Genomic DNA, 19,484 nt, shown 5'->3' with positions numbered 1-19,484 from the left:
TATAATCTTAATTATTTGATAAATTTCCAACAGTTATGATATCAATCAACCATCTGACTTTTTTTGTGTGTGGTGAAATCTCTATTGAGGGGCTATTTGGTCGGCTGAGAAACTAAAAACATGAAATCAAAACATCCGACACACCCAAGTGAATGTGTTTGATTTCATTTTCTTGTGTTTGGTTTAGAGAAGAAAAAAAAAATGTTGTGCATGTGAGACCCACCCACTAGTAAGATAAATAGTGCAATGTGTCTCAAATTTAAGTAAATCCATTTCCTCCCAAAAAGTCATGAAATATGCTTGAAAATATAAAAATGAGTCCAACCACTTATTTTCCGCGAGTAATCTCCAAAACTTAGGATTCTAGGAAATGAATCAAACAACCACTGAAAATGGCCATGATGCCTTAATAGTCACGTAGAGGAGGAGACATTTGCATGCCTGATGGTTAAAGATCAAATCATGTGCCCACAGGTTTATTTTAAAGTTTTTCTAATTTTATATTTCAATCAATATTTTATCAAAAGTAGGTCAAGGAGATTGATTAAATACCGAAACCCTCTTAAAGAGGGTTTTCCCATTCTCATCCTATTTTAAAGATGATTTCCATTAAAAATTTCAAAGAAAATTAATCTTAGTCTTGAAATCTGCTACATGCTTTTGTAATATCTTCATTCTTCAAGAAGAATCCTGTTAGTTAGTACTAAAAGATTATCATCTAATTTGCCTTGATTATATTAAAACCCACATATAATTTTCTCAGTCCTTCAACTACGCCTGTCTAATCTCTCTTAACTAATGACGTTTCCAGGCGTCACACATGAACGAAAATCAATCTGGCGTTAAATCGGCGTAAAAAGGATATTAAATGTACATTTGGACCGGATCTGATATTAGAAATGCTAAAAAAGCCCAAACGGTCCTCTCTTGGTTAGGGCCCAGCCTAAAAACTCTGTTAACGGGTCGGATTGTTTCTATCTCGCAAAGCTCCATTGTGAACCGGATCCGAAGTGCTCTTTTTTTTTTGGGCTGAGCACAGTTCGGTGCAAACCGAGAAAATCGACCGTACTAACCGAAATTTAACGGTTCGGTTCGGATTGAAAAATTTTCAACCTGAACCAACCGAACCGAACCGAACCGAACCGTTTATATCTCTCACTTCCGTAACCCATACATACCCATTCTTCATTTACCCGACCCGTTCTTCATTTTTATAAAAATCCCAAGTCCCAACTCCTCTCCAACCTAAACCTAAATCTCTAACCTGAGCCTTCAGCCGCCGCCAGCTCACTTCCTCCAACTCTTCTCCAAAACTCCGACGATTCTCTGATTCCATAGGAGTTCGGAGGCGATCTTCACGAGCGCTTCATATTCCTTTCTCCAAGCCTCTTCCAACGTCGCGGCCGCCGCCATCCTCGCCAGCCCACTTCCTCCGACTACCAGTCTCGATCGCGGGCTTCCAAGCATCCAACTCCAGTCTCGGACCTCAGTCGCGGCACTCGCAGGCAGTTAAGTTGCTAAGGACTTTAGGTGTTTTTTTATTTTTTTCCTTCTATTTCGTGTTGAGTTTGTGCAAATGAGATGGTAATTTCAGTATGTTGAATTGGTAATTTCAGTTTGTGGGAATGAATGATAAAATGGTAATTTCAATTTGTGGGAATGAATGATAAAATGGTAAATTTCAGGCTGAAGTGTAATCCCTCTCACATAGAAATAATTTCCTTGTGGCAGAATGAACAAGCCTTCTGGGTTCTGAACCTGGTTAAAAAAAAGATAAAATAATTGCAATGAGAGATATGTGCATCAGGCATTTTGTTTAGTGAACCAATGGGAGCTAGTTTATATTATAAGATTAATGATATCAATAACTTGTTAGCCTTTGACATTTTTGACTATAATAATCCTTGTACTAAACATAACTAGTGAAATTTTGGATTCTTGGGAATTATATACGAAGTAGATGCATAGTTCGTTTCACCATGGATTGCGTTCTGTGACTTCTGTTCTTGTTACAGACTATTGATAGTTTGAAGGAGTTAAAACCGAACAAACCGAACCGAACCACACCGAACCGACTTGCATTGGTTTGGTTCGGTTTTGAATAATGGGCGGTTCGGTTCGGTTGTTCGAAATTTGATAAAAACCGAACCAAATCGACTGTTTGCACACCCCTATCTTTTTCTTTTCACGTTCGAAAACAGCAAAAACCCTAAAGCCTCTTCCTTCTATCTCGTTCAAACCCTAGAAATCCCAGCTGAGCAGCCAGAAAAAACCCTAATTTGCTGGCCATGGCGAAGAAGAGGAAGCACGTGGAGCCTCCACGAGAGCAGAGGAAAGAAGAAGAGGTCGACCCGCCGAGGCCCAAACGAACCCTTCTAGGGTTTAAGGATGGAGCCGTCGTCGAGAAGAAGAGCGATCTTCCAGTGTTCAGGAACAAGGAGAAGGTCTTGGTCACGTGCTCGAGGAGAATCATCTACAGGTAGTGATTTGTTTTGAGAGAGAGAAGATAGCAAAATTTGTTGTAATTTGTTACTGATTCTGGGTTTTATTGAAATTTTGAAGGTATCGGCATTTGATGCTGAATATAGTTTCGCTTTTGCCTCACTGTAAGAAAGATAGCAAGGTGGAGTCGAAGGAGACGAAAGGGGCTACCCTAAATGAGCTGGTGGAGCTTAGGAATTGTTCCTATTGCCTGTTTTTTGAGGTAAAGGCTGCATCTTTTTTCATTGAACTGCATAGGAATAGATAAATTTTATATTTATGTGGGATATTTTTTTAAAAAAATCAGGTGCAAAAGATGAGTTTAGCAGAAATGAGAATGTTACGATTGTCTTGAAGACGTACAATAGAAGGTAGGATAAGAAATGAGTGCATTTGTAGAATGTTAGAGGTTGCTTTTATTGAGGATAAAATGTGCAAGAAGCAATTGAGATGATGGTCACGTATAATGGAGATCATTAAGTGTGCCGGCTAGGAAAGATTAATAGATTATAATTAATGGGGAAAATAGGACTAGAGGTAGACCTGATGAACTTCATGGTACGCGATTGAAAAGGGTATAATAAAAGTTAGCTTAATAGTGGAAATGACCCGTAATAGACCTGAAGAGGGACAGTGTTCATGCAGCCAACCCCAAAAGTTTGGGACAGAATTTTCCCACGTTGTGCTTGTGTATAAAAATATACCTTTTAACTCCCTTGAAAGGTGAAATAAGTTCTACACTGACTAACATTGGATTTTTAAGCCAAAAACTAGTGTACTCTGTAGTGTATACTCTAACCAGAATGTGGGGTTTTAAATACTTCTAATAGGATACTTGTAGTGGCTAATGAATATAGTATATTTTTTGTGATTATCTGTATTCAATTTCATATTGACTTTTCTTACCCACTTCGGCATAAACGATTTTCCTTCAAGACTACTAAATGACTGTGCTTCACTTCTTCTTATTCTTTATCCTCTTTTAAGCTCATCTTACCAGAGAAGAATTCTATTTCACATGCATCTGATTTATCTGATCTTTATTAGTTCGAATTGTTGGGTCTTATTAATTTGTTTTGTTCCTTATAAGAATGTTTGTTATTCCTCTGCCGATCTTGTTCTTCTTTTTTACATTTGTACCAGTGTAGAAAAGGGAAGGATCTTTACCTCTGGATGGCGCGGTCACCTGGTGGTCCATCTGTGAAGTTCCTGGTTAACGCCGGTAAGTTCTGTGTTCTGTGTCTTTTAAAATATTTATGACCCTGCAAGATAGCAAGGAAAGCAGTTTGTGGTTACTTTTTTATTAATGAGTTAGGTTTTCTAGATTCGTAAATTTTCTTACTGAATATATACATAACTTGTTTTGTTTATTCTCAGTTCATACTATGGAAGAACTGAAACTTACTGGAAATCACCTTAAAGGATCAAGACCGGTTTTAACCTTTTCTTCAAATTTCAATAATGAACCCCGCTGGATGCTTATGAAAGAAATGATAACTCAGGTATTCTTTTCTTTATTTTTCTCCAGACCAGAGCATTTCTTCTTAGTTTATGTGCTTCCCAGACTCTCATCCAAGTGACAGTCATGAAAAATGGTCAAGAGGATAATATATTTTGTATTGAGCTTTAGTTGTCAGCATTTCAGGGTCCACCCTGAATGTGGTTAATTGGCTACAGGTGTCTAACGCATGCATCTGTGCAATATGGTTGATGTTACACCATCATGAAATTTCAAGCTTTATCAAATGTCTATTATCCCCTCTGCATTCTTTCTTTTTTGATTTATCATCAAAAGTATTCTATTTTGAAATTTTAAGATTCACAATTTACACAGTATTCTTACCCTCCCACTCCCATGTGCCTCTCCAACTAAAAGAAGGACAAACACATGGGGAAAACACACATAATATGGGAGACAAGCACATTCAGAACAAAAAGGGGGAAAACTCAAAAAAAAAAAAGATGTTTTTTCCTTGTATCCATTACCTTGGGGTGAAACTGAGAAAAAAGGCATGGGTAAGCAAGCTATGTTGTTATTGGTAGTTTCTATATATTTTGTCTTGCTGCTTGAAGATATTATGCCCATGTTATCACAGAATCTATTCAGTCTAGTTGTCTATTTGGTGTTAGCAACATATTCTCTATTCACAGTTGTGTATGCTGGTGAATCGGTGATGTTAAAAATCATTTCGTCTTCACTTTCTTAGTCTAGCATAATACTGGAGAAATGCTTCTTGGTTGTACAAGTTGAAAATGCACGCATCTACTGCAATGAATTTGGCACTGTTAGGAGTGTGGACGTTGGGTTGAGATCAGTGATAAACTTAAGTAAACATTTCCATTGAGCGTTTCTTTCTTAGAGCTTACGCCGTTTTTTGTGGGGAAAAGCTTAGATGAAAATGTATGGTCTTTGACTTCATATGTGGGACTGGAGGTTAATTTAGATTATAGAACATGGGTTAAGAGCTTTGTTCTTTTAGTCGAGGAGTAAGGGAGTGTTGAATCTTTCGGCATGCCTGAGCCATAACTACAACCAAAGACTTGGACACAAGCTTTGTTGTTTAATATTTCTATGCTTCACACCTTTAGATATTTTGTATGTCATCACATAAAAAGGAAATTTTGATTTTTCTTAACGTTTTCTAGCCACTTAACTTTATGTTTAGGGTTTCCAGGGAAAGAAAAAAAAATGACGAACTAGTAATTTTGTACCTTAAGTTTATATTGTTGGAATATAATAAAACTTGCTTTCTCTGATTGCAGATTTTTGAAACACCGAAGGATCACCGGAAAGCAAAGCCCTTTCATGACCATGTTTTTGTTTTTTCAATTGTTGATGATCACATTTGGTTTCGGAATTATCAGGTATCCTCATATAGTAACATACTTTTACTTTCTTGTCAAGTTACATACCATTTGTGCATTCTTCAGTTCATTCTATTGGAGACCTTTACATTGTTTTTCTTATGAATTGAGATTTGATAACTATAAGTGAGTCTCGGCTGGGTGTGAAAGGGGTTGAGGCCAAGCACTTTCTTAAGTCTACATTATTAGTGTTTAGTTGCTGATAAGATACTGCAGTAACATGAAAATTCATGAATTCATGGTTGCAGTTATGAATGATATAATATATCTTTATTGTTATGTTTTTGTATATGAACATTATGTTTATAATTTATAAAATCTATGAGAAATTGACATATATGAAAACTCTATATATCCTGCAGATTTCTGTTCCTCACAATGAGACTGATAAAGTTGATCATGGAGGTCTAGACAAAATGACACTTATAGAGGTAAAAAAAAAACAGTGTGTTTTTTCAGTGTTTTGGTTTCTCTCCCCAAAGCTGCATCAGATTATAACATGAACACAAATCTGAGCAGGTTGGTCCAAGATTTTGTTTGAACCCAATCAAGGTTTTCGGTGGTAGTTTTGGTGGACCGACGCTGTATGAGAACCCATTTTATGTATCGCCCAACCAGGTACTTAACCACCTCTGTGCTTCTTGTACTAATATATGGCCTCTGATAAAACTCTTCCGAGAAATTTTTAGCCATGCAGTCTAAGACAACCTGCATCTCTAAATATCGCCTAGAAATTTTCTTCTATTTTAATACTTATTTATAATCATCACTCCTTGCGGGGGGATGCTTTTATTCAACTATCTTGTGCCATATGGCAGTGGTAATTAGTTGATCATTTTTTAAAGTTCCCCCACCTCAGTTCCATTGTGAAAACGGTTAATTCCAAAATAAAAACTTCATTCTTGTAACGAAAAAGTTTTCCATTGTTTCCTTTCAATTTCATCTGCATAGATACAATAATTTGAGGTGCCTTTTTTCTATGGTTATAACAAGAGTATATCTACGACTAATAGCTGTTTTCCAGTTGGGTTTGGGCATTAAAGCTCAAGTTGCATCATTTACTTGTGAGATGCTTTCAGATTGAGTTTTATACCATTCTCAGCATTGGCAATTGATTTTGTCTTCAACATGTGGACGTTTGAATTTAATGTTTCGTGCCAACGCTTACTCCGTTTGACCACCAGAAGCCTAAATTGTTAAATCCTCAAGGGACCTTTTGAGAAACATATCAGTTGGAGGTTAATATGTTATTTTTTTGCTGGCATCTTCTTTAATATTCCAATCTTTTGCGATGTATCATTTGAATCAACCAGGACACCTGAAAATTTGTAAAGCATCATGGTCATCTGCATTTAAATTGAGAGGGTAATAGAACATATACGGTGCCATAGCAAACGGGATGTATATAAACACAATGTAAGAACACACAAGATACACATGTATACCTATTATTATCCATTGCAGTATGAACTTTGATTCTGTGGCATTATTGATCATTTATTGCTTTTTCTTTTCTTGTATCAGATCCGAGCATTGGAGAAGAGAAAGAAGGCCGGAAAGTATGCAAAGAAGGTGAAGGCCAAGAGTAGGAGGAAGACCCATGAAATGTCGAACCAATTAGAGCCTGATGAATTTGCTGATCTGTGGAAGGAGTGATGATTGTGTACACCATGTGCTTTTGAGTTCAGTGAACATGAGATTGGACGCCTGTTAGAAAATTTTGGCTATTTTTCGTTGACGTCGAGTTTAAAGCGTAGACATTAGTTTCATGTATGTGTTTGTTATATTGGGAGACCGTACTTCTCATATGTATTTTGGTATTGATTTCTTTGAGTTGATGTTGAGCTTGTTGCGGTTCGATCTCCCCTTTACGTCAAATATTTAGAAAAAGTAAACTACTAACAATAGCTCAGCTTATAGATTAGGTATATTTTTTATTGATTTGATAACATTCGCAAAACTCTAGCGAGTTATTAGGAATTTAATACAAAATTTCCAACTTTTAAATAATCAGAAAAAATAAAACATTCGGTCAGGTCAGAAGCGTATATATAGCTCTATGATAATGTTTTGAAACCCATAATATACTAGTCGTGAACATCGTGCAAAGTAAGGCATCATTTTTACTAGTCGTGAACACCATGCAAAGTAAGACATTATTTTTTTTCTGCTACAGTAATCCCGATTTTAAATGCTACACTACTTTTAAAATTTTTGGATCAGCTCCCGTCTTCGCTATAGTTTTTTTAAAAACGCTACAACATTCCCATGTGCTATAGTGTTTTTTCAAAAAGTGCTCCCGTATCCGGTTCCAGTTAGCTACAATAATAATGCTACAGTAAATGTTAATATAGTATTTCTTGTAACATGAATAGTGAATTATGATGAATAGTGAATTATGTGTTCTCTCAGTTTGTATTTAGTTCATGGTATTACGGAAACTTTGTCCGAAACTTCACGGTAACCTGTAAAAAACGGTAATGGTGTGTTTGGGAGTTTACTAAGGGAAGGGAAGGGAAGGTAAACAACGGGAATGGAGGGGAAGGGAAGGGAAGAGAATTGTAATATGTTGTTTGGGAGTTGAGTAAGGTGAATGAAGGTGAAAGAAAGTAAATATATGTAAATTTACATAAATGACTTTATACTAATAACACATCAGCTCTTTTATTTGTTTTGATGGGGGTAAGAATGTCATTACACCCCTTTACCCTCCTTTACCCTCCTCTACTGCCCAAATCGGGGGGGGAAGAAAACCAAGCAATTTTACCCTCCGTTCCCCTTCCTTCCTCCTCTCTACCCTCCTTAAAAAAACTCCCAAACAAGATGAAAACTGTATTTCTCTTCCCCTCCCCCTTCTACCCTCCATCCAAACAGGGCGTAAATAACAATTTAACGAGGATAGTTTTTCTTCATGATATGTTTGTCAAATTTACCCTAGTTAATGGGTTTACCATCTGGAACTAATCATACGACCTTTTACTTACAAAGCCTAGCCCAGCCCAGCTAAGCCCGTTACCAAATACACGCGAATCTCCAACCAAATCCAACGGCCAATAAACCCCAACTCATCCTCCTAGGGTTTCCCCTCCCCATATAAAACCTCAGCCTCCCTCTAGGGTTTCCCTCTTCGTCGCCTCCTCTTCCCATTTCTCCTCGTCGATCTCTAGGTTTCCCCAGTCCTCCATCAATGGCCCCTCGCAAAACCGCTAGGGTTTCATCCAGGAACCCAGATCTCGTTCGAGGGATCGGCAAGTTCTCCCGCTCGAAAATGTACCACAAGCGAGGCCTGTGGGCGATCAAGGCCAAAAACGGCGGATCTTTCCCCAAACACAGAAACCCGAACCCACTAAGCCCGCCGAGAAGCCGCCCAAGTTTTACCCCGCTGACGACGTGAAGACTCCCATCCCCAACCGCCGCAAGCCCAAGCCCACCAAGCTCAGGTCTGGATTCTAGGGTTTTGGTTCCAAGCGTTCCTGGGTTTAGAATTTCGTGTTGATTTTGGTTGATTTTCTCTTCGTGTAGGCCGAGTATTACGCCCGGGACGGTGTTGATCTTGCTCGCTGGGAGGTTTATGGGGAAGAGGGTTGTGTTCTTGAAGCAGCTGCCTTCAGGATTGCTTCTCGTCACTGGTATTTTATCTGTGTGCTTTTTGGATGCTTATTACTATGATGAATATTTTGTAAATATCTGGATTGTTTCATTTTAGCCATATGGGGATTATTCATTTTCCGTTTCTAATGCTGACAATTGAATGTTTTGATGTTACATTAGAAGCAATTTGGAAAATTGGAGCCTATTATACTAAATGTTAATTAAATAGAATTGTATGTCATTATTAAACATTACAAATTGGAAGAAATGACGTTGTTCAATTAAAAAAAAAACAGCTTTATGTTAGTTCTGTGGCAATGATGGGCATGTGTAGCTCGAATTTACTGTGGAACTTGTTGTAAGTTCCCTGATGTGTGAATATGCAGAAAATTGCTTTGTATTTGAGGGAAGTGATTGCATGACCTTTTAATTTAGATTAGAAGTAAGAAGATGAGCAAATGATTAAGTTGAGTGTAATTGGCGTTTTGGACAGTCACACATAATGATGCATCTTTACAAATGAAATAATAGCGATGTATAGTGGGTGTTGTTCCCCATGCGCTTTAGCCCGTGAGTGTTAACCGCGTTCATGTGGTATAGTTCTTTATACTTGTTATGTTGAGTGCATTCTACCTTTATGAGTTGAGAAAGAAGGTAATACGAAGGAATTCTCTTAGGTGCAATTTTCTGACCTTTCCTGTTACATTATAGTTGTGTACTTGGTAATGTCGAATTAGCTTGTGGATAGTCTGAGTTGGACGTAGAACTTTTGAAAATTAAAATAAAACATTAGAATCATCTGGTAAGCTATTTTGTCTTGTTGAGTTGATGGAACATTATGCTTATGCTTCTTCACTAACAGATGTCTGCTGTTCTAAACGAGACGACTTTTTTATTATTAAATATTGGGACATGTTTATCGACATGGAGGTGTATTATGATGGGATACCGTTTTATCTTTGTTATAATGAGATGCGAGTTCTTCCTCTTTTGGCCACCAGTTGTTCATTGGATAGATTCTTATGTATGTGTGTTGCTTTGGTCAGTTTTAAGATGAAGTAATTCATTAATTAGGTTTCAGAGCTAGTGTTGTCAATAGCTTAATAGGACATTCTTTTCTCTGAGAGCATAGTTATTGTGTCTCTGATTTTATTTAGGAAAAATTGTATATGCGCGTGTGTAATCTCACACAACAATTGATTGCTCTGTTATTTTTGTTTATTCACCTATTAGTAGGTCTATATGGTAGGTCATACAACTCAATATCCAGTGTTATAATTCACTTCTTAATTTTTTTCAGGGCCCTTCAAGGTTAACGGAGTTCCCCTCCGCCGTGTAAACCAGTCCTACGTCATTGGGACATCTACCAAGGTTGATATTTCTGGTGTTAATGTTGACAAGTTTGATGACAAGTACTTTGCCAAGGAATCCAAGAATAAGGTGAAGAAGACCGAGGGAGAGTTCTTTGAAGCAGATAAAGAGGTTTGGCTTAGTTGTGAATACATTTGATTTGATTTGTTACCATTTAGTTGTTAATGCTCATATTCTAATTGCGCAGGAAAAAAAGGCCCTCCCACAAGAAAAAAAAGATGATCAAAAGGCTGTGGATTCACAGCTGTTGAAGGCGATTGAGGCTGTTCCGGATCTCAAGTTCTACTTGGGTGCTAGATTCACATTGAGTGAGGGCATGAAGCCTCATGAGCTTAAGTTTTAGAGCTGAGGTATCTTTAGGTGTTTTTGCTTTCGAGTTTTATTCATAGCTAGTTGTACTCTGTTTCTCTAGATCACAGATTGGAAACATTATCTTTCGTCCTGTTAGAGGGTTCTTATCATTTGTCTTTTGGTTGTGGTTTTGGATTAATCGAAACTATGTTAAGTTTTGAGCTATGTTATATTTTCTGTGTCTGGATGCTCTGATATTTCTATACCCAAGGTTTTTGTTATATTTGACATTGTGTCTTTTCTTGTTCCATTCTGCATCTGGGCTTCAAATTTCTTGTGGTTTTGGGTAATTGAACTATGTTTAGTTCAGGGCTATGTTATTGTCTGTCTAGATGCTGATATTTTTAAAACTTAGAGATAGTTGATGGTTCTGGTTGCTCTTTTGTGGATACTTGGTGGAAAACACGTTTATTGTACTAGGTTAAATATTTCAATTATTTACTTTTAAGTTTATTTATTTATTATAACATGGTTGCAAAAAGCTTTATAATTATCATAATATATTATTTATTTTTGGATATTTTCATGTGTGGTTTTAACATTTTGTCTTTTAGCGAAATAGTTAAGCTTATAGTCTTAAAATATTAATAATTTAAGATTAATTAGTAGTTTTAATATATAATTTTAAAATATTAATAAGGCAAGGGATCGATACTTAAAAAATACTATTATTAATGAAAAAAATAAATTCTAGAATTCATTAAGGCTGCGTTTGGGAACTTTGATTTGGATTTGGGAACTTTGATTTATAATCAAAGGATTTTAAATTTAGGATTTGAAATCCATGATTTAAGAAATCTTTTGTTTGGATATCTTTATTAAATGAAAGGATTTGAAATCTTTGATTTCAAAATCTAGTGTTTGGGTACTTTATTATACACGAATTTGAATTTAAAATTGATGAAAATTTATTCTCTTAACCCATCTTGTTTACATCAAATGCAATGGAGATGTGTAAAATAGTAACCAAAAAACACAAATTTAGGTAAGTTGATAGCTAAACTCATCTCTGATACTTTGCGAGGCCCTAGCAAACAGATAAAACACTTCATATAATAAGTATCTTTCAATTTTTCCGTTAACGTACTTGGACATCACTTTGATATACTCTCCACTAGTATCTTTCACAAAGACATCCAATAAAAGAGCAAATGTACCAAACCACAAACCATCAGATGCCGATATATTGGAGTATACTATAAGCCACAATCATTCACCATAGAAGTAAACACTACAATTTTAAAACAGTCACAATTTTAACAGTCACAATTTTAACCCAAGGGCACATCTGCAAAAGTGTACACTATAGGGGTTGCAATTTAAAAACGATACCACAGAGAGTATATGCAATTAACCCTTACATATTAGCTACAATCATTCGACAAAGCAGCAAGCTATATCAAATGACAATGAGAACCGAAAAAGGTGAGACCAAAGCACAAGCACTAGTTCGTTATTAGTCGTTAAGCGACAGCAGAAAAAGTTCATTATTATCTGTCGTTAAGCGACAGCAGATAATATTCTCTCAGCACAATATAACATTAATTGTCGTTAACAATTAATGTTACAGCCCTCTGTACTTCACATTTTATTCTTCCATTCAGACACAGTTTTCAGAAATACCTATAAGATTAAAAGGAAAAACCTATTAAACAGAGCTGTACCAATGAGATTATAGAGAATCGTTTGAATTTCGCAGTTCATCCTGTTTGATGCTTTACTTTTTTGCATCCTTCATTGCATTTAAATGACACTAATGATTGCATAAATTCCAAAATTGGTTTTTTGATTTGCTGTTCATATCCATAGTAACACTCTGGGCTCTTGGAAAAGAATACTTTCATTGTCTTGTATTTATTTTGAATCTTGATTGTGAATGGCTTTACTTGTAGTCACAACATCATTCATATTTGAGGGGACTTTAAATCAATCTAAAACATATTTGAGGGACTTTTCAACCTAATCCAATCTGTTTGACTTGCAATAGCAAGTTTTTAACAGTTCTATTCTCAATAAAATGAAAGATACCGAGACTGGGACTTTAATTTAATGAAGTCCTAAGAAAAAACAACTCAAGACATAAAAGAAAGACGCTGAAACATGACAACGTCACAACAACTTTTTTTATTTGAACATGTGTATGCATAAAGAAAATAGTACATTAACTTAGTTTCTTAATTTGATCTTGTAACGTGTCTGTGTGAAGAGAGGGGGATTTAATCATTAGATGGAGAAATGATGTCTATCAACTAAGTATGACAGTATCATTGAAGTCTATCAACTTAGTTTCTTATTTTGGAAATTTGATCTTGTCCAACAGTAAGCAGCAGGGATATGAAACCCAAAAGCATCAACTCTGCATGTCACATAACTTAGTTTGTTAGGTAGATTAACTCAAAAAATTGAAGAGGGAAAATGCCTCACACTATTTAGGTCATATTGGGTAAAAATGGAAGTACTGAGAAATATGATATTTCTTTTTATGAACTTAGCATTAGAAAGAAAACTACCATATGATATTGAAATTTCAGAAACAGAACTAATGAGGAAGCAGTCCCACAACCCAAAGCTGCAAATGACAGTTATCTTTCTAATTAGAGTGCATTTCATGAACATGACATTAGAGGTTACAAAAACTAATGCAGGTCATATAAAACACACACACACACACTTAACACAAAACAAGATCATTTGTTGAACATACTCATGAGGCATACAAGAGTCGTAAAGAGCAAAAAAGAAAAAAATTATTAGAACATCTGATAGACATTAAAAACTATACAATATGTATATTTAGGTCATCTTTCGGCGACTAACAGGTATATATGATTGGTTGTTCAGGGTTATCGCTTAGTTTTTATCTCGTTTTATTTCCACAGTAATAAATTTTGTGTTGTGATGACTCTTTTCTATTATAAATTCCAGTTTCTTGATTTAGTCATTGATTGTTTACAAAACATGTAAGTTTGGCTACGTAGCCTGAACTGTGCCAATTAATGCCCACCTAATGAAGGATAAGATGATTCCTGCCAAGAATCTGAGGCATATTTCTGAATACTTGTTGAAGTAAATTGAGTAATGCTACATAGACGATTAACACAAAACCTCACACTATTTTTATTGCTTTCGAATTTTGCTTCAGACAGTTTGTGTTTATTCTGATTACTCATCAAAACATGTAAGTTTCCTATGACCCAAAATAAGAAATCACGACATAACAAAATTAAAATAACAGTAAAATTACCTGCAATTGTTGACGGATGAGAAGGCAATCAGAAGAGCTTGAAGAAGTGCTCAATTTGCGGCTTGGAGTTCTTACTGAAAAGAAAAAAAGCACACAAACCAGAATTAGCAGACCTATATGACTAATCACATAAATGAAAAGACATAACTTTTGAACGATGCTTATAATCAAATGCACTGACATATGGAAGCATGGACGATGTTTTCATGATTCTTTTCCTATGAGAAATGTGCATATCTGATGTTTAAAGAAAACCATAGATTTCTCCTAATTTAGTTATGTGATATGTTCTCCATGTTTTCTATGTTAATTCACTTGTTTTACTGGTTACGGTATGTAAATATCTGAGGAGTTGGTTTTAATTGTAGTGATAATTCCAGCAAACACATCCTGTTAATTGAAAGTCCATAAATTTTGCTTTCAGGCTAGATCATTCAATTGTCCGTCAAATGCGACGATGGTATTTTTTTTTGAAACGTAAGATAGGTTGACGTGGCCTCTTTTTTCTCCTTCTGTTTTCTGTATGATTTAAGTATCTCATAGTTTCACATACTTTGCACTTATATACTCACTTGTTTTTCACAGCACTTCTATACGCTTACGTTGTCTAAAATTGGCACAAAGCAAGTGAAGGTGCTATACAGCAACGTATTATGCAGCATGTGTGATACTCTGTGAGGTATGTAGGTGCTATACAGCAACGTATTATGATCTGATGAGGTGAAACTCAAATGAAAATGCTATATAATGCCCTCGCTAGAGGAACATTCAACTTAACAAAATGAAAAGACATAAATCAAAAAATTTAAAAATTAAAAAACAGCAAAAATTGAAGTCATACCTTGAATCCCAATCAGAAACTGCAGAAGTTTGAGGAGAGCAACCGAAAGAGAGGAGAAAACAAGCTACAAAAGAGAAAATCCAAGTCAGATCAGATCTAGGGTTTCGATGGAAGGGGGAGAGAGAGGAGTAAAGGGCGAGATCGAAACCGAGAGAGGAGAAGGGGAGAGAGGAGAGGTACCTGCGATGGATCGAGATCGAGATCGAGCTTTGAGATGGAGATGGAGATCGAGTTCCAGTCGGGACTTTGACACGAGCGGCGTGAGAGAGGAGAAAAAGAGGAGTCGGGGTTTTGAGGGGTTGGATTTCGTGGGTGAGGATTTGGCAAATACCAAGTATTGTGCCCAAATTTGAAATCCATCATTTTAGGCTTTTCAAATCCATTGTATAAAATGGCTTGATTTAAAATCATGGCCTAAAATTGAGCCCAAACATGAAATTTGGATTTGAAATACCCAGAATTTCAAATCCAAGCCCAAATCAACATTCCCAAACACAGCCTAAAGAAAAATCATAGGTTTTATTTAGTTACTAAAGATTTTGTTCAGTTATAAAAAAGTACTTCTTCCTGTTGTTTACTTCCATTGTTGTTTATCTGTCACCGAGTATTATAGATATTCAAAAACTTTGTTCTAGAATTTTCTTAAAAGAATATGCAAATTCAATCCAGAAAGAACATATAAATTATGTGATCAATTCTAATATATGACGTTGTACTCTTTTTACATCTTTTCAACTACTAATTGATTTGTCAAAATGATTTACTCTTTAGTTTTGGAAAATTATAAAATATAGTCTGAGAATGATTTATACATATTATGCACTCATATTGATTGTATTTTAACAAAATAATTCATATCTATTAAATGTTAAACATCCAAAATTTTAGCTTAAGGAGTTAGAAGAATACAATATTTACAAAATATTCATATTCAAGCTATGAGCTTCATAAACTTATAAGAACGTGAATAATATAAATGCCATAATTTATATTGTCAAATAATTTATTACAAATTATGAAAGACAAGGGGAATCATAAGGATCTCATACCCATCCCTTAATAAATATTAAATTGAACAAATTTTCGTTTTAGACTCATTTAGATTATGTTTTTAAAAATCAACCCCTTTCATATTTATTTACAAATTTGGGTTGAAATTTGTAAATAAAGTTGAAAAGGCTGAAATTGGGTCGAAATTTGTAAATAAAGTTGAAAAACTTCACGGGATTTAAAATCCCGTGAAGTTTAAGCTATTTATTAGCAAAAGCTGGTTAGGGGGCCAAATCTTCATGGGATTTGAAATCCCGTGAGCTTAATAAAGCCAACTCCCAGGGAGTCTTGCTCTTTGGTGAGGTGGCCTGCAACTCCACGGGATTTGAAATCCCGTAAAGTTGCGGCAATGCCTATATAAAGCCCACGCGATAACAAATCGCCTTTTCCCGACCCCCCCTCTCTTTGCTCCTTCACCACCAAACCCTAGATCTTTATACCGCCGCCTCCTCTGCCACAGTCGTATTGTCCACCGGCCATTGTCGATTCCGCCACCGGCGTCATTGCCGGAATTCACCGGAAATTAGGGCATCGACAAAATTTAGGTAAAATCGTTAATTTTTTTGTTTTTTCTTCTAATTTTTCATATATTCTCACTATTTCATGCTAATAACTTGTTTAAATTTAGATTTTGAAATATTTATGAATTTTCTGAAGAAAAAGTAAAGAAATTTGTGTATGAAGTTAGAGGGGAGATTATCTATCTAAAATTGTAAAAGTTAGTGTATTATAAAGGTTTGACATTTAGTTAAAATTATGGATGTCTAAAATCGATATTAAAGAATTTTAGTAAATAATATTTTTTTGTGTAATATTGATATTGGAATATTTTACTCTTCAGAGATAACGATGAACGATTGAATCTTAATTCTTTGTTCATATGATGAAAATATTAACTATCTGGAGAATAATATGCCCGTATATGAAGGAGGTGTGATGAAGCCGTTGTTTATATCAAAATCATGTACTTTCGATGAATTGGTTAATAACTTACACAAACTTATATTAACTGATCCACGTGAGTATCACCTCAACGTTATTTATAATTATCTTGTTACGGGGAACAAAACAAGCGACATTCAAATCTCAAGTGACTACAGTAGGCACTCAAAACTGCCAAAAGGGAAACGAGAGTCGCACCTCATTGCAAATAGGTGAGGATCATTATCACATCGCACCTCGTCTCGTCAATGAAGATGAATGTTATTCAGAAGCTCAACTGGAAGCATTGAAGCTCATTGTCAAAGACGAAGTTCAAAACTCGTCGAAACGAGGATCAAAGGTCGTCAAACAATGAAGTTTGTCAGTGAAGATGAAGCTCGTCAAAGGAAGTTCACCAGATTTGCTAGGTAGTTGGACTCAGCTATTGAAGACGAAGCTCGTCAGATGAAGTCGATGAAGACAAAGTTCGTCAAGAGAAACTCACCATACTGTGAAGCTTGCCTTATCAAGCGAACCTCGCTGCGTGTTGAGGCTCGTCTAATCTGACAAACCTCGCCACGCAACGAGGCTTATCATCCACACAAAGTTCGGCTGTAACGACTACGAGAACCAAGTCAGGCCACGTGTGCTAAATTGCAGGAGGCAGTTATGCTCCTCTACCCACGATTTCAGCACATCAATTACGTGCTAATGGCCTATAAACAGCCCCAAGCAGCTATGAAAAAGCCATCGCGAGTATATGCACAAGAAACCAAGGCTAGCACTCATGTTCTTTGAAGACTCGAACCTCGGTTCTAGCCATTGAAGCTATCAACAAGGGGTTAATTCTTCTTTCAAGTTGAAGCGATCTTGATCTGATTGGCAACGGGAAGCAAACTCGACTTGAGTATCGAGTGAGACATCCTTTCGCCACCTTGAACCCATTTTAAATTAAAGAGAAGTCAAATTAATCTTCTCTTCCTCTGTACTTGAGAGAGAGCAATTGTAAGGGGTTCTTACAAAGTGATAGAATCCATTCTTAAAACAAGAATCAATCGCATATTTTTCGATCCTACAGAAGATGGTAACCACAGTGGGAGCAACTATTCTTTCAGACGAACTGGTCGTGGCGCAATCAGATAAGATCGTGGTGGGAACAGAGGTCGAAACTCTTATCATCGAGTTCGACCAATCTAAGTACGAGGAGTTCCTCTCCTCACGTACCCCGAGTCCCACAAAGGCACGTAAGTGTCGTAGAGTCTCGTATGAGACTTCAGCCATGTGGCTTCTGACCATTTCACTCGAGTCAATCTCGAAGAGGGACTTCAGCCTCTGACTGATGAGGCTTTGAAAACTAGCTGCCAGACTAAGAGGTGGATTGTGAAGCAGCCTCGCCAAACTTTGGTTGATGTTGAACAACCCAATCAAGCAATGGCTATTGCGGAACCCGTTGCTGATCCGCTTTCAAGACGTGCAAGACAACGTTAACGTCAGAATCAGGCTCGCCGCAAGGCTCGAGCTTTGGTCTCGTTGGATGGTTTCCACTATCGGCCACAAGACAACACGTCTAAGGCCCACAAGTCTACCAAGGCTCGGTCAGCTAAAGTGCGTCAAAATGACAAACCTCACCACTGCATCCAACTGTGCTCGAACGATGAAGCTCATCTTCAACACGAGGATCATCCGATCCAACAAGCTCGCCCCTGCTCGAGCTCGTCAGGAGGACGTCCCTCAAGTCAAGAGCCGACCGAGACGACGAATGCATCGGGTTCGTCCAATCAACAAACCTCGCCTAAAACATGCAAATGACGAGGCTCCTCCAGCTACCCAAGCTCGCGAATCTCTGACACTTAGAGATTCTTGCTCATGCGCTGCCAAGTTGCCGGAGCTAACTAGGGGTGGTCCTAATACTGATCTTCGTGATTATCTCGTCCGCAAACGCAGTATAAGCCAAATGCAGTCTCATTGCAATTGTGAGAAGCCCATCTCCATAGTGCTTTCCCGATGTGGAGGGTTGGTACCTAAGCCTTCAGTCTTCGAGCGATTGTCCGAACCATCGATAGTTCCATCGCCTAGAAGAAGACGTTTTCGTCCCAGGAATGAACATGTTAGGGTGACGATTAACATGGTCAACAATGGTAAGGATAAAGCCCCAGCTGACCCGTCTGAGTCCTTTGATCCTGAATTCTCCCCACGACTAGGCGAAATGCATGTCGTAAGGGTAAGGTGTATATCAACACACCCATACCCGCACCAGAGTAGTGATTCCATTGGATTACCGAAGTTTAGCAGGCATCTCAGACAATGTCAATGAGGAGCTTGACAATTCTGCCATTGCAACTTCCCAACCATCTAGTACTGATCAAAGTGAGCAGGCGAACGCTCACATGGTTGGGAGTGAAAAAGACATGACAAGAAAGCTGGAGGAACAACAAGATACCATCCTCCAGCAACAAGAATCTATCAGGCGCATGGAAGCAATGATAGAAAGACTTGTCAAAGAGAAAGAAAAGAAGAAAGCTACTGCTGAAGCTTCAGGATCAAGGCACCGACAACCTTCACCCGATGCTGAGGAATCTAGCCGTCAATACCAAGATGGCGCTGATGAAGAGGATGAAGTAGAGAAATTTTCAACATTCATTTTGAATCGTCCGAAGTTGAGTCCAACCCTCACAAGAAAGGACGAGATAAGAAGTTGGACGATTTTTAGAAGCAACTTGATGCTTTGAAGCTTCAAGGAAACTTCAAGGAGTCGGGGGTGATTAGGCC

At 37.1% G+C, this 19,484-nt stretch overlaps 3 protein-coding genes across 3 annotated transcripts; 2 read left to right on the top strand and 1 right to left on the bottom strand.

The window, feature by feature from the left end:
* LOC109837614 (ribosome biogenesis protein BRX1 homolog 1-like) lies at positions 1,233 to 7,204 on the top strand. Its single transcript, XM_020405961.1, has 9 exons — positions 1,233 to 1,508; positions 2,246 to 2,479; positions 2,563 to 2,704; positions 3,625 to 3,703; positions 3,859 to 3,983; positions 5,245 to 5,346; positions 5,709 to 5,777; positions 5,866 to 5,964; positions 6,871 to 7,204. Exons 2-9 carry the CDS (start codon positions 2,289 to 2,291, stop codon positions 7,000 to 7,002), a joined length of 939 nt encoding a protein of 312 aa, XP_020261550.1. The 5' UTR covers positions 1,233 to 1,508; positions 2,246 to 2,288; the 3' UTR covers positions 7,003 to 7,204.
* On the top strand, positions 8,457 to 10,885 carry LOC109837539 (60S ribosomal protein L6-2-like). The gene is given in 5 exon segments (XM_020405867.1): positions 8,457 to 8,675; positions 8,678 to 8,786; positions 8,869 to 8,975; positions 10,238 to 10,419; positions 10,496 to 10,885. Coding segments are annotated over 5 exon segments (696 nt in total). The 5' UTR covers positions 8,457 to 8,533; the 3' UTR covers positions 10,652 to 10,885.
* Positions 13,434 to 15,119, bottom strand: LOC109844435. The gene is made up of 3 exons (XM_020413459.1): positions 14,925 to 15,119; positions 14,745 to 14,808; positions 13,434 to 13,977 (listed from the first exon to the last, which is right to left on the bottom strand). Exons 1-3 carry the CDS (start codon positions 15,105 to 15,107, stop codon positions 13,883 to 13,885), a joined length of 342 nt encoding a protein of 113 aa, XP_020269048.1. The 5' UTR covers positions 15,108 to 15,119; the 3' UTR covers positions 13,434 to 13,882.

Source organism: Asparagus officinalis, chromosome 1, assembly GCF_001876935.1.
Source record: "Asparagus officinalis chromosome 1, Aspof.V1, whole genome shotgun sequence".
Taxonomy (NCBI): Eukaryota; Viridiplantae; Streptophyta; class Magnoliopsida; order Asparagales; family Asparagaceae; genus Asparagus; species Asparagus officinalis.
Note: the sequence above shows the minus strand (reverse complement) of the source record. Positions and strands in the feature narration are given on the sequence as shown.

Bases quoted from the DNA above. Each gene is read 5' to 3' on its own strand.
- LOC109837614 (XM_020405961.1), top strand. From the start codon at position 2,289: ATGGCGAAGAAGAGGAAGCACGTGGAGCCTCCACGAGAGCAGAGGAAA. The intron at 2,705-3,624 runs GTAAAGGCTGCA...CATTTGTACCAG, and splicing joins CCTATTGCCTGTTTTTTGAG to TGTAGAAAAGGGAAGGATCT. The intron at 5,347-5,708 runs GTATCCTCATAT...TATATCCTGCAG, and splicing joins TTTGGTTTCGGAATTATCAG to ATTTCTGTTCCTCACAATGA.
- LOC109844435 (XM_020413459.1), bottom strand. From the start codon at position 15,107: ATGATGGATTTCAAATTTGGGCACAATACTTGGTATTTGCCAAATCCT. The intron at 14,809-14,924 runs GTACCTCTCCTC...TCTCTTTTGTAG, and splicing joins TCGATCTCGATCCATCGCAG to CTTGTTTTCTCCTCTCTTTC. The intron at 13,978-14,744 runs GTATGACTTCAA...TTTTCTTTTCAG, and splicing joins GTTTCTGATTGGGATTCAAG to TAAGAACTCCAAGCCGCAAA.